The sequence below is a fragment of the Anabrus simplex genome, chromosome 2 (genome assembly GCF_040414725.1).
Source record: "Anabrus simplex isolate iqAnaSimp1 chromosome 2, ASM4041472v1, whole genome shotgun sequence".
Taxonomy (NCBI): Eukaryota; Metazoa; Arthropoda; class Insecta; order Orthoptera; family Tettigoniidae; genus Anabrus; species Anabrus simplex.
In genome coordinates this window covers 799,477,761-799,490,097 of record NC_090266.1, presented here as the reverse complement: position 1 = coordinate 799,490,097, position 12,337 = coordinate 799,477,761, and the positions used below count along the sequence as shown (strand labels likewise).

At 34.0% G+C, this 12,337-nt stretch overlaps 1 protein-coding gene across 1 annotated transcript in view; it reads left to right on the top strand.

Annotated features, from left to right (window-relative positions):
* pdm3 (pou domain motif 3) overlaps positions 1–12,337 on the top strand; it is a 568,723-nt gene that overhangs the window by 530,965 nt on the left and 25,421 nt on the right. Inside the window, exons 9-10 of the mRNA XM_067140052.2 lie at positions 1,587–1,643; positions 9,209–9,292. Of these exons, the coding sequence (XP_066996153.2) occupies positions 1,587–1,643; positions 9,209–9,292 (141 nt within the window). The remainder of the gene's footprint in view (positions 1–1,586; positions 1,644–9,208; positions 9,293–12,337) is intronic.

Below are 12,337 nucleotides of genomic sequence, written 5' to 3'. Positions count from 1 at the left end.
TCTCCTATACTTACAAACATAGTCAACTCATATACAGTATGTGGAATTACTTCAAATAATACTATGCAACTGGTATAAGATTAAAGTTTACATTGCATTTATTTACTTTTTTTTTAAAACCCATTTGGAACCTAAGTAGCATAACGACCTGCTGCGTCTTAACCAGAGCCCCCTTTTGCCACCACTTTTCTGAGTTCCTGAAGGGCCTTCACAGCTACCGTAGCAGTCCCAGGGCCCTCGAACTCCCCACTGTACTTCACCCCTACAGGCAGTCCCCTACTTTGGCTGTCCAAACTCCATGGACCAGGGCATGGAATTAATTTCTTTTTACTATCCCTGAATAACATTATATCCAAGAGGATACTCTCATCATCTTACTACCATAATTATTTTAGTACAATGAGACAAAAATCTTCAAAATCCAGTGCAGATTTCACTTAAAATATAAAGTCTCTCAAAAACCTTCTTTCATAAGAGGGACAATTTCAGATTGTTCAGTAGGCCTAATTTATCTTTCCAATAGGCTATTTCAATTCAAGCTTCTTGAAAATCATATTTTATGTTATTTTTGTAACAATGAAAATAAGAATTACCATACTGCAAAAGTACCAGTAACAGTTTACTTTCACCTAGTAGATATAGGGCCATCTGAACAACTATCACAAGCCAACATAAAAATCCTATATACTAATTTTGTAAATGCAGCACTTCAGCATTTTTAACCCCTGATGTAAGAAATTTCTGAACATAGTAAATTGAGTTCTAAGATACATATCAGGCAGCTGTGTAGCATAGTTGACTATATGCTCACCTACTATGCAAAAGCTTCTAGGATCAATCCCTGACATAGTTGACAGATAGGAGAGACCCATTATAGCAGATTAACTGGCACATCAAAGAACATATTGTGAGCTAACATAAAACTATTATTATTATTATTATTATTATTATTATTATTATTATTATTATTATTATTATTATTATTATTATTATTATTATTATTATTATTATTATTAACATATGAATATGGTTACCAATAACTAGACTCACATGATAGCGAATTTTTTAGTTACGTCTGGGCCTATACAATTATGGTACCTATTTCACTGGATTCGCAAATGAAATCAGTTTATAATACATGAATGATTCAACTACAGTACCTATGGATCCAAAACAAGCATACATTTCTCATTTGTGTAAAAAATTACATTCTGTCCTCTAAAATTTTTAAGTTTTATTATATTTCTAAATATTGCTTACTGCAATTGATAAAAACAATTATACTATGGTATACTTAAATTCTTCCATATATTAGGTTTCATAGTTCAATTAATTTCTTTGACATACTCCTTTAAAATCCTTGTCTATTCTCAGTCTATACATACTCTACTCTCCTTATAAACTGCTTATCAATATGGTCTGTAATTTGACACTTCAATCCTATAATACCACTCCTCTGCACCCAGTGCCCAATTCCATCACCAACAGCAACAGGTCAGAGTGCAGCCACTCCTGCAGGTCCTGGGGTACTGGTATGTAGTAGACATGGGAAGTAACGCCAGTGCTTGTGATTATTCTGTCCCCAGTGCCCTGGCCACTCAGATGTACTGTGCAGCACAACTTGCAACACAGCATCAAGCCATGTACGTCACCCATTCTACACTCTCTTCTTTTTTAATTTTTCTTTCAACTTCTCATGCTGCCACGACATACTGTACTGTGTGACGTGACAGTCATTACTAAGAAAGTATAACCCTCCAGTTAATTTATTTTTATTAGGAATGTTTCATATTTATGATATTAACCCAACTTTCAGTACATAATGCTAGATGTAGGTTTTCTTATCCCTCCAATGCTAAAGATATTCTTTTCTATAAAGAATCCTTAATTATAAACAGTATGTTAAGTTGTTTCCTTCTCATTATTTAAAATTAACATTGTTTTAATTTGGTTATTTGGTTAGTCAGTGAGCCAGGGCATTGGCATTTTAACATCATATTGAAAGGGTTGCCAACAAAAAGTCTTTAAGGAATCTGTCATGATAAGTATACTCTTCAGTGAAAGGAGAAACTTATAATTATTCATAACACATAAGTCAATGTCATGTTACATATAATCAACGTCAGAACAGTTGGCAACCCTGTATCATCTTGCATGCTGAATTTTAATGTTCATTCCTTAGTACTTTACAAATAAATTTCATTGAATTAGGTATAGTAGAATATTTGAAATACTATAGAAATAGTTTCATGACTGGTATTAACCCTTAGAGTGCCAAGGAGCATGATTGCTCTCCTCCTGACTCTCCTTAAAATTGCCAGGAGTGTGATCGCACTCTTCTTTACTCAGCCATGCAGTTTGGTTTTAAAGTGGGTGGCATACTTATCATACCCACCCACAGTGGCACTAAGAGGGTTAATCCACAGTCTTACCATGTCGGGACTTAATGGACAACACTGATGAAGTACTGAGGATGAATGTTATACACCTTCATTTTCTTGCTTTCTTACTTTTCTTAAATAATTTCTATTATTTCATTTCTGTGTTACAAGTTACCCTTTCAGTTAACTGCATGCAACAGTTTGATGAGACTCCAGATTATACACCGCATGTTGAAGTGTGGGTAGCATGTTTGCTTTTCCACCCCTGGCTTACTGACACTCTGGAGGCATCCTGACTGGGATTTTTTTTATTTTCACTGTAGCTTGTGTCTTTTGAATCTACTAAGGCAGTGCAGTATACAGTGATAAAATTATGTGCTTGAACTTAAATAGTGCTTCATTGATGGAAACAATTTTAAATATTTTTGTTAATTCTAAGATTAGAAAAATGTAGCCTGGAGAGTGGAAGAGGACTAGCAGCGGTGGTTGATAATATATTTAACCATATCTATGTTCCTTTTAATATTTCTCACAAACACACTTCATCAAAAACTCTTATATCAGGACAAAACTGATTTTAATGAAGGAAACTGAAAAAAGTGACCCTTTGGTTTTTCCCTGTGATCAAACTCCTTTATGTACCACATGTAGTAATATCTCACAGATAATTTCCTTTGAATTATTTAAATGATGTGATAAAGTGCATACATTTGGCATAATATCCTCTTAATATTATAATAGGGTCAGTAACCATCTGCACCATTAAGACCCTTCTCAATTAAGTTGAATATCCTGCAACATAATACATGTTTTTCATCCCAAAAATGTCAATCATATCAGCTTGCTTACTCATAACACATTTAATTTTATTTGATACTGCTGATGCTTCATTGCTAGAAAACAGTCTCATAAATAATATACTGGTATTGTATAAGAATAGGGACTGCCTGACTGAGACGGTAAAGGCGTGCTCGGTTCACCCGGAAGGACGACAGTTCGAAACCCCGTCAGGAAGTCGTAAAATTTAAGAAACGAGATTTCCACTTCCGGAGGTGCACATGGCCCTGAGGTTCACTCAGCCTACACCAAAAAATGAGTACCAGGTTAATTCCTGGGGGCAAAGGCAGCCAGGCACAGAGCAAATCACTATACCCCTTCAAGTGCCAAGGTTACGGATAGTGGAAGCCTTTACCTTCCACCCCTCCAAGAGTCTTCATGGCCTGTATGGAGATGACTTTGCTTTGCTACTGTATAAGAATAGGATTAAAGCACAAATACAAGTCGTTTCACTAATTTAAATGAATATTATTTGAATATTTAAAAGTAAATCCTTATTTCAATGTGTTTGATTACCTCTTAATTAATATGTTTACCACAATCATCAAATCTCTTGTATTAAAATGCAATTTCAGGGCCTGATTTTTAAATATAATTCCCTCTGAAGGATTTATAAAACAGGCAGCATAAAATCTTAGATTTACAGGATAATCTTGTATATTAAATAATTTCAAGCACATTGATCGTGAGCATTATATTTAGTGGGAAAATTTTATAATAGGTGTTGAAGAATGGTAAAGAATATCAAAATGTTAAGAAATGAATGAACATTCTTGTACTGGTAACTTAGTAAATAAGAACTAAACTGTATTATTCTATTTTAGTTAAGTTATGTGCATTCATTCCTTGAAGTCATTTTTGTATTTTCAGTATCATTCTTGGCTAACTTTTAATGAAATTAATTCAGTATCATTGTATGACAAGTCTGCACCTGCCATAATATCTCCGTTATAATAATTTCTGAATTTTTTACTTCTGTCCTTACATGTTCACAATCATATTCCTTTTGTATATAGTGAAGTATGTTATGCTAGGTTATCAAAATAAGGAAGTTTTTAAGACTGCAAGAAAAGAGATGAGGTAGTTTATTTTTGAGAATTATTGGCAAAGGACACTGTGTATTTCTATATAGCAGTATGATCAAAATTAGGCCTAAAATTTTCCTGAGGGTAATTTACTTTTCAAAATACTTCTAGCTTCATAAGAGTCATATCAGTTCTCATAACCCAGCTGTACCAGTGGAAATCCCAATCTAACATTATACATTTATTTATTTATTTATTTATTTATTTATTTATTTATTTATTTATTTATTTATTGATAAATGCAAAAGTAACCTGACTCCTTCACTGAATGACTAACATAGCAGCTCTTGGTTCAGATGTTCCCAGGTCCAATTCTCGACCCTGCCAGAGATTTTAGACATCCACAAAATTCTTCTGGCTCACAAACTACGAATTTCATTCACACACAATGTTCCACACTGCCAACCACCACAAAAATACATTACAGGTGGATATATCTCTCCACATAAGGTTGTGCAATAAGTCAACATGCAGGACATAGGCCTATGTTGCACCCATTACACTTTTAAAATGCTGGGAAAGAACAGCAAAAGCAGGGTAAACAACTTACCTCACATAGTATAGCTTAATGATTTAGGAACTGTAGATATTCCATATTAAACTTCCCTCAACTGAAAACTGTTTAGCTGATCAAACTATTTCTTATGCAATTCATTAACATTAGTCACATTAATGGAGAAAATATATTCTATTCTGTAACTTGTGTAAAGTAATGTCAGTTCAATAAGAGTTCATTGCCCTGTGGTTGAGCTTTAAGTTCAAGGATAGCCTTAATTTCCTAAGACTTGCAAATAACTGCCTAAACTACGCTCAGATGGCCTTCATTTGAATTGCAGTGGTACCAGTACATGTACTGTAAGTTAGGAAGTTTGTTTAGAATGGTGGTACAGAGGTACATCCCGGGAAACGGGGTGGACTAGGGAGCAGTGATAATGGTAAGAGATCTGGAAGTCAAGTAGGCACAACATAAAAATTCTTGTACTGGTAACTTTGCATATAATAATTACTGTAGTAAAAAAGAACTAATTAATTAAGTTACAGAAGTAAACTTTTTTTATATCAGTTATGTGCATTTATTTCTTAAAGAGAATTTGGTATTGTCAATATCATTCTTGGCTAATTTTTAATGAAATTAATGCAGTACCATTGTATGACAAGTCTGCACTTGCCATAATATCTCCTTTTTAACAATATCTAAATTATTGTTTAACTGTGTCCCATCTGTCCTTTCTGTTAAGTTCAGTTTGGCTGGTATTATTCTGGAAGATGTTGGACAACTTAAATGCTGTGCATTCTTGTAAATTGTGTTGGGTATTTTGAGTTTCAAGTAGAAACATTCTGTATTTGGACCTTGTGGCAATAAAATTATACCATTGTGCACCAGCCTTTTGAAATCACCCTGAAGCTTTTTCATTGAGAATAATTAATTTCATAAAATAAAATGGCATATCATGATTACTTTAAAGAACAATTACATCCTACAGGAAATCCATATGAATGTGGAACCAATGGGTGGAGTGTATATGGAATTTGTTAGTGTAGAAGAAGAAGAAGATACTGATGTCCATCATTCTTTCTAGTTAATCTGTGCCCAAATACCACTCTATTTCCATCCCAGTTATTTCAATAGAATGCTTGATGCATCATGTTTTTTGTGTGTTGTAGATGAGATGTAAGATAGGCCTAACATAAGCTAGGATAAATATCAATCGATATTATTATCGACATCTGTTTCAAAATAGCATAACTTATATTACATTTGTTAGGAAGAAGGGCATTATTTCTAATGACCAAAGTGCAATTAAGAAAATGAATATAGAAGTTAACCTGCAGTATAAATGTTTCTGGTGAATATTTTCAAGTGATGCACTAAATTATCAGATTTAGTTTAAATCCAGGCATATAAATTTCTCCTCCTCCTGTTCTAAAATGGAGATTGCAATACCATCATGGGGTGTACCAAGTGCGCATGGTGGAGAGATGTGAGGCAATGATGCCATGATAAGACTTCCAGGTGTCTCTGTACACATATGGGGACACAGGTTAGTACAGGGTGTGCCCACTCTGAGCTGTAAAACACTGCTGAATCCCATGCAGGATGGAGCCACTAAGGCCCTGGATCATTAATTGTAACCCATGTTTGCCGCAATGTGAGAATCAGTTCATCATTAGTTCTGGGTTTAAGGATAAAAATTTCATAATGTTCCGTATTGAATTGAATCACAATTAAATTGAAACAAGAAATAAAGTGGTTCAACCTAGTTCTGGATTGCTGAGAGGAGTTGTGCTGGCATCTACCCATCATGTCTCAAACATCAGTAGGGCTTAACAGTCCTGGCAGGCTGCTGTAAAAGTGTAATGTCTTGGAGAACATCTCTTGAGTTGCCTGCAGTGTGAGGATGGGAATTGCCCTGCTGAAACGTCCCATTTGAAATAGTTGCCATTAGAATGATTCAGTGATATCCTTGCACTGTTGCATGTCAGGTCTGCCCTGTCCCAGGTGTCCAATCGTGTGTCCCTTCTCTTGACCACTGCAGCCGTATATGTTGATGAATTTTGGCCTATTTGCAGCTACAGCCTACACAGCACTCTGTTGCAGATCAGTTGTCTGGGTCATTTCAGCTGGTTAAAATTGTTGGTCTCCTGTTTACACTCACCGTTGAGGCACGTTTCACAAATAAACACTTAACGTCACTGCTCATCACAGACTACTTATCAACTAAGCATACAGGAGGTGGTTTGTCTGCAACCAATTTACATATTCCATGTCTCCAAAATCAACCGGATTGACACATTCCTTTGTGGTGTTGGAATTTCCATCTTCTCTGATGAGTATTTTTTAATATTCTCTTAATAATTATTATATGAATATTAAGTATAAACAGTACCCTAAACAAACATCAGTCAGAAACCAGGATTGAAGCCACAGTGCGTACTTAGCAAAGTCATCTTTCTTAAGTTAAAATATTGATAGTAAATTATATGACAAACCTGTGTATCTGCTAACTTCTGTACCCACTTTAAATGTCATTAAAACTTTTCATCAATCACCTCCTTTCCATCTTAACTTAACATTAGGACTGCTTATCATTAGTGTGTTTTGTGTATGCACTGTCCTTAACATATCACCAAATTTTTAACTATAATCAGGGCTTTTGACCTAGTTCTTAGGCCCCTTTAAACAACAAGCATAACTATGCTGAATTATTTCAGCCTCTCCTACATTTGCATGAAATAGTTAAATTTTGAATGCTGTTATCACTCTGTTCCCCAACTGAATTCATTATTAATACTTTCTTCATGGCATTATTATGTCTTGACTATGGATCATTTTAAAAATAATCTCACTTTTGCTGAGGAACATCTCTAGGATTTCTTACAGGCTGCATAATTTATTTAAGTACAGTGATCATCATCAATAAAAAATTCTCCACTACAGCAAGCTGGGTGCGAGTGATGATTAATAAATTATGTAGTTGTTCATCGATATGAGATGATATTGTCATGGTGAGACCCTTATGTTATTGGTCTTCTGCAGGTTTATGAGCTATTTTTAAAAATAAAATAATAATGAGAATCAGATTCATAGAAATGCAAACTTACCATACAAGAATAATAATTAATAAGAACGTAACAAAATCTTAGAACTAATAAAAAATTAACCTTGAACAAATCAAGTGTAATCCAGGGCAGTATATACTAAAGTTTTTACTAATAATGAAATAGGGTTATAGGGTATGAATATCACAGATAATAAAGAGTTACATCTTGATTGAAAATATAACATTTCTTTGTTTCATATAATCACCAATGGATATTCTGAGCTATACTGATGGGTGCTTAAAAGAATCTCATTGGTAAAATGGTAAACATTCCTGGATTAGACTACAACTGGAAAAGGAACAATTAAAGTTACAAAAATTTAGAGATTCTTATTGGAACCTTCTTTGATTTTGGGTTATTTCACATCAGTGATGCTGATTGATGTTTTAAAGGATTTTTTGCCATTGGTACCAATCACAAATCCATACAATTCTAGCACTTGCTTCAAAAGTTATCTATCGAACAGTGCTCAGAGTAATGTTACTCAAATATGTTTTAAAATGTATGCCCCTTTGATGTGAATAACTGAGTACTCCAGGAGAGTTGCTTTGCACTTTCAGAAACAATTTTACATCTCCCTTGAAACACTTGCTCATGCAGCACTTCCTTGAATTTAATTTGTTTGTAAGAATGTCATCCAAACAGTCTCTAAATACACTCACTGTGTTCTTCAAACTCAGAATTTTGGTTTAGAGTTTTGCATTGTCCTACTTCATAAAATGATGAATTTAGGGTTATTAAGTGGCCTTGTAGAAGAAATATTTTGTACAAGTAGCAGATTCAATTGAATTCAAGACCTTAGTGTTTATCGATGTTGATTTTAGAGCAAAAACTGAAATTCATACAAGTAGGCCTGCTAATGGTCATGATCATAAGCCACAACAACCATTGTCTAACCTTGGTGTTTGATTTCTCTGGGTTTATATTTTTATTTACAACCTGATATTAGTTAACTTGAATGTTTATTTAAATTTGTAGGCCAACTACAATGATGTGTAGTTAAACATTTCCAGTGAAAATCTAATTACCTTGCTGGGCTCATTCATAAGCCTGTAGTGTAGGTATCTATAGTCTTTGTATTATGCTTGTGAGTTTATACCACTGTCTGTTTCAAAATAATCTAAAACCTCTCTGGCAGAGATTTTAAAAGTATTTTTGGATTAATAAGTATTGTTTAATTATCAAGATCAAGTTACTTTCAATTACCAGTATCTATCCAGATGGCATGATTTGTTTGTTAAAAGTTACTTGAAATTATTAACAAATTTTCATTTGTGTTTGATGCCTTAATTTGTTTGTCAGGTTTGAGAAATTGGATATAACACCAAAGAGTGCACAGAAGATCAAGCCTGTACTTGAGATGTGGATGAAGGAAGCTGAGGAGAGGTGAGCACTGAGACATACCATACATGTGGCAGTTTTACATGTAGTACTGAAGAGGGGATGATGTAGAGTGAAAAAGAAATATTGGTTTCCTTCATAATGTGGAGGGAATAGTAGGCATTTATTTCATTTAGTGAAAGGTGTACTGCAAATAGGCTCACTGCTTCTTAGTATGAACATCAGCTATGAATATCATAATTTTCTCAGACATAAACAAGCCAATAGTACTTATAACATGAAATATTTTCTCCTGACCAATTCTGTCTCATTTTGTTCATTATAGGCCTAGATAATTATATGTAATTATTCATCAAATAGGCCAATATGGACTCTTCATTTCTTGTTAGTTTGCTGGGTGTTACAGTTTGATCTCTAATGAGATATTTTACATTATACTCTTCTCATTCTAAAGATCACACTGTTTCTTAACTTTCTGACGTGCTTGTGATTTTATCATATTACCAATTCAGAATTTTCTGTAAAACAAGAATGTTCCTTTCTTAAAAAAATGACATGTCCTTTTTGATCTTTGAGACTCCTATTCCACTGTTAAATACTTAAATGTCATGTTCTTTTTGATCTTTGAGACTCCTATTCCACTGTTAAATAATTATATGGTTACAATTTTGGCATTGTTTGGTTTCAATAGAGAGTCAATATTTAACTATTCTGCAGTTCATAATATTATGACAGCTCATATATTCCAGTTAGTCATTGAAGGATAAACCAAAATTTTAAGGCAATTACTAACTGCCTAGATTGTGAATAAATATTATTTAGGAACATCAAATATATATTTTTATCAGAGTACAGTATATTCATTTTCATTTTGTTTGACTGAACTGTATAGAAAGATTATCCATATTACATGCATAAAATGAACAATGGGAATAAGTGAGTTATAAAACTGTTACAAAGTGAATGATAATTCGTTGAGCAAATGTAGATGAAATATTGAAGAAAACTTCAAAGTCACTGGAGAGAAGTTATGTATGATCCCAGATAGTCACAGCTGGTCTTTACTAATTCCCATTTTCACTAGCCTTGAGACATGGATAGTGTGTGGAGTTTAATTTCCCATGCAACTGAAGGGTCACAGCTCTGGTCGTGCTGTAGTGAATGCTACACACAGAGTTGGCTGACGATTCAACATGAGGACTTTTTGCCGTCAGTGTAAATCAGTTTCCTGCAATCACTTGGAAAGCTTTACATTGAACTGCCAGTGAATATTAAAAAAAATAACAGGCATTTCAGATAAAGAATTAAAGTAAATTTCTTAACTGAAAATGCTTTTGTATAAAATTTTAAAACATATTGCTTTTGTTAATAAGGAACAGTTTATTAAATTATAAAATAAAATTGAATGCCTTTATACTACTCTAAAATTTTATTGAAAATATAGGAAATGTAATTTGGCTAACCTACTCTACAACACAATTTTATCTATGTTAACATATTAATATATGTCAAGCAGCCAGGGTTCTCCATGGTTTGGTTTAGTATTTTCAGGGTTCTCCGCAGGCATGCAGCCAGCCTTATGGTTTTAAAATGGGGGAGGGATTGGGCAGTCTGTTTATCAAAAGGTGCATCAATGTACCCACCAAACTGCAATAACAAATGCGGTCTTTAAAAAGAGACTCGTTCATCGGCATATCATTTATTGTAATGACAAAGTTGTAGCTATCATATTCAAAACATTGAACATATTTTATATAAAATGAACAGTATTTTTTAAATAAGGGTATTCAGCTTGTTTCTAGAACCAAACCAGTCAGCAGATTTAAGTTACAGGATATGCTAATTTAATGCAACAATGCAATTAAAATCCAGGGCTTTAATTATTGGAAATGAGACTGATTTTTCATTTGAGAGCCGTATTATTTAAAATAAAAATATGCACAAGAACATTGAGAAGGTGAAGATACCAACGACGCAAGTGGTTATAAGACTGAAGTGCAAGGGAGTAGGGACGGCATGAAACTGACTCGGACTCATAATGAGCGCTTTGTAATTTCATACAATGCTATGGGCACATACTAGTACACCACATATTATCAAGTCCAAATTAATATATTTTAGGATCTACACTAATTATATTTGAGCTAGGCAGGGCAAAATTAACACTGGCCTCCCTACCCCCCACCACCTCCTCCTCAGCTATGGGCCTGTTCACCATGATAAAAAAGGTTAGAGAACACTTATGTAAAGTTTTAATGGTGTTGAGAGCCAGCCCTCCGGTCCATAGGTAGCGTGTCAGCTGCAGGTTTGATTCCTGGCCAGGCCAAGGATTTTAGTTCTGGATTGAAGGCTGATACAAGGTTCAAGTGGCACTCGAATATATGCAGATGATCTTAGAGGGTAATAGTTGTACTGACAGGTGAACATCCTTATTGGGCTATGTGTGTCACAAGATTTTTTGCTTTGTTTTGTTTCAATGGTATTGTTGACAGTCGGAAAAAAACATAAAACTTTGTTGAAAATGTAGGTTAAACCACGTAAGCTGACTGCTGAAAGCCATACCAAATAATAATAATAATAATAATAATAATAATAATAATAATAATAATAATAATAATAATAATAATAATAATAATAATAATAATAATGCACTCGCTTATGGAATGCCATGGGTTTACAAATAACCATTTATAAAGATGCCGTTTGGAAATGTTTAATGGGCACTGATGAAATTCTCGGGCCTGATGACCTTAGATATTAGGCCCCTTTAAACAACAAGCATCATCATCATCATCATCATCATCATCATCATCATCATCATCATCAAGTGAAATTCTCAGCTTAACTTATTATAGTGATACCTAACACAGTAAGATATTTTTGAGTTTTTTAACCTACACCATGCTATATAAAGCTATAAGATGACCTGGTATTGTGGAAGTGTATGGTGCTCTGACACCCTGGTAACTCATTACTGGGCTTAATCTTAATATACACCAGAAGACTATATATATATATATACATTTTTAATTTTAAGGATAGACAGCTCAATGAACAGTGGCTTACAGTGGATGTGAGGAGGAACGTTGT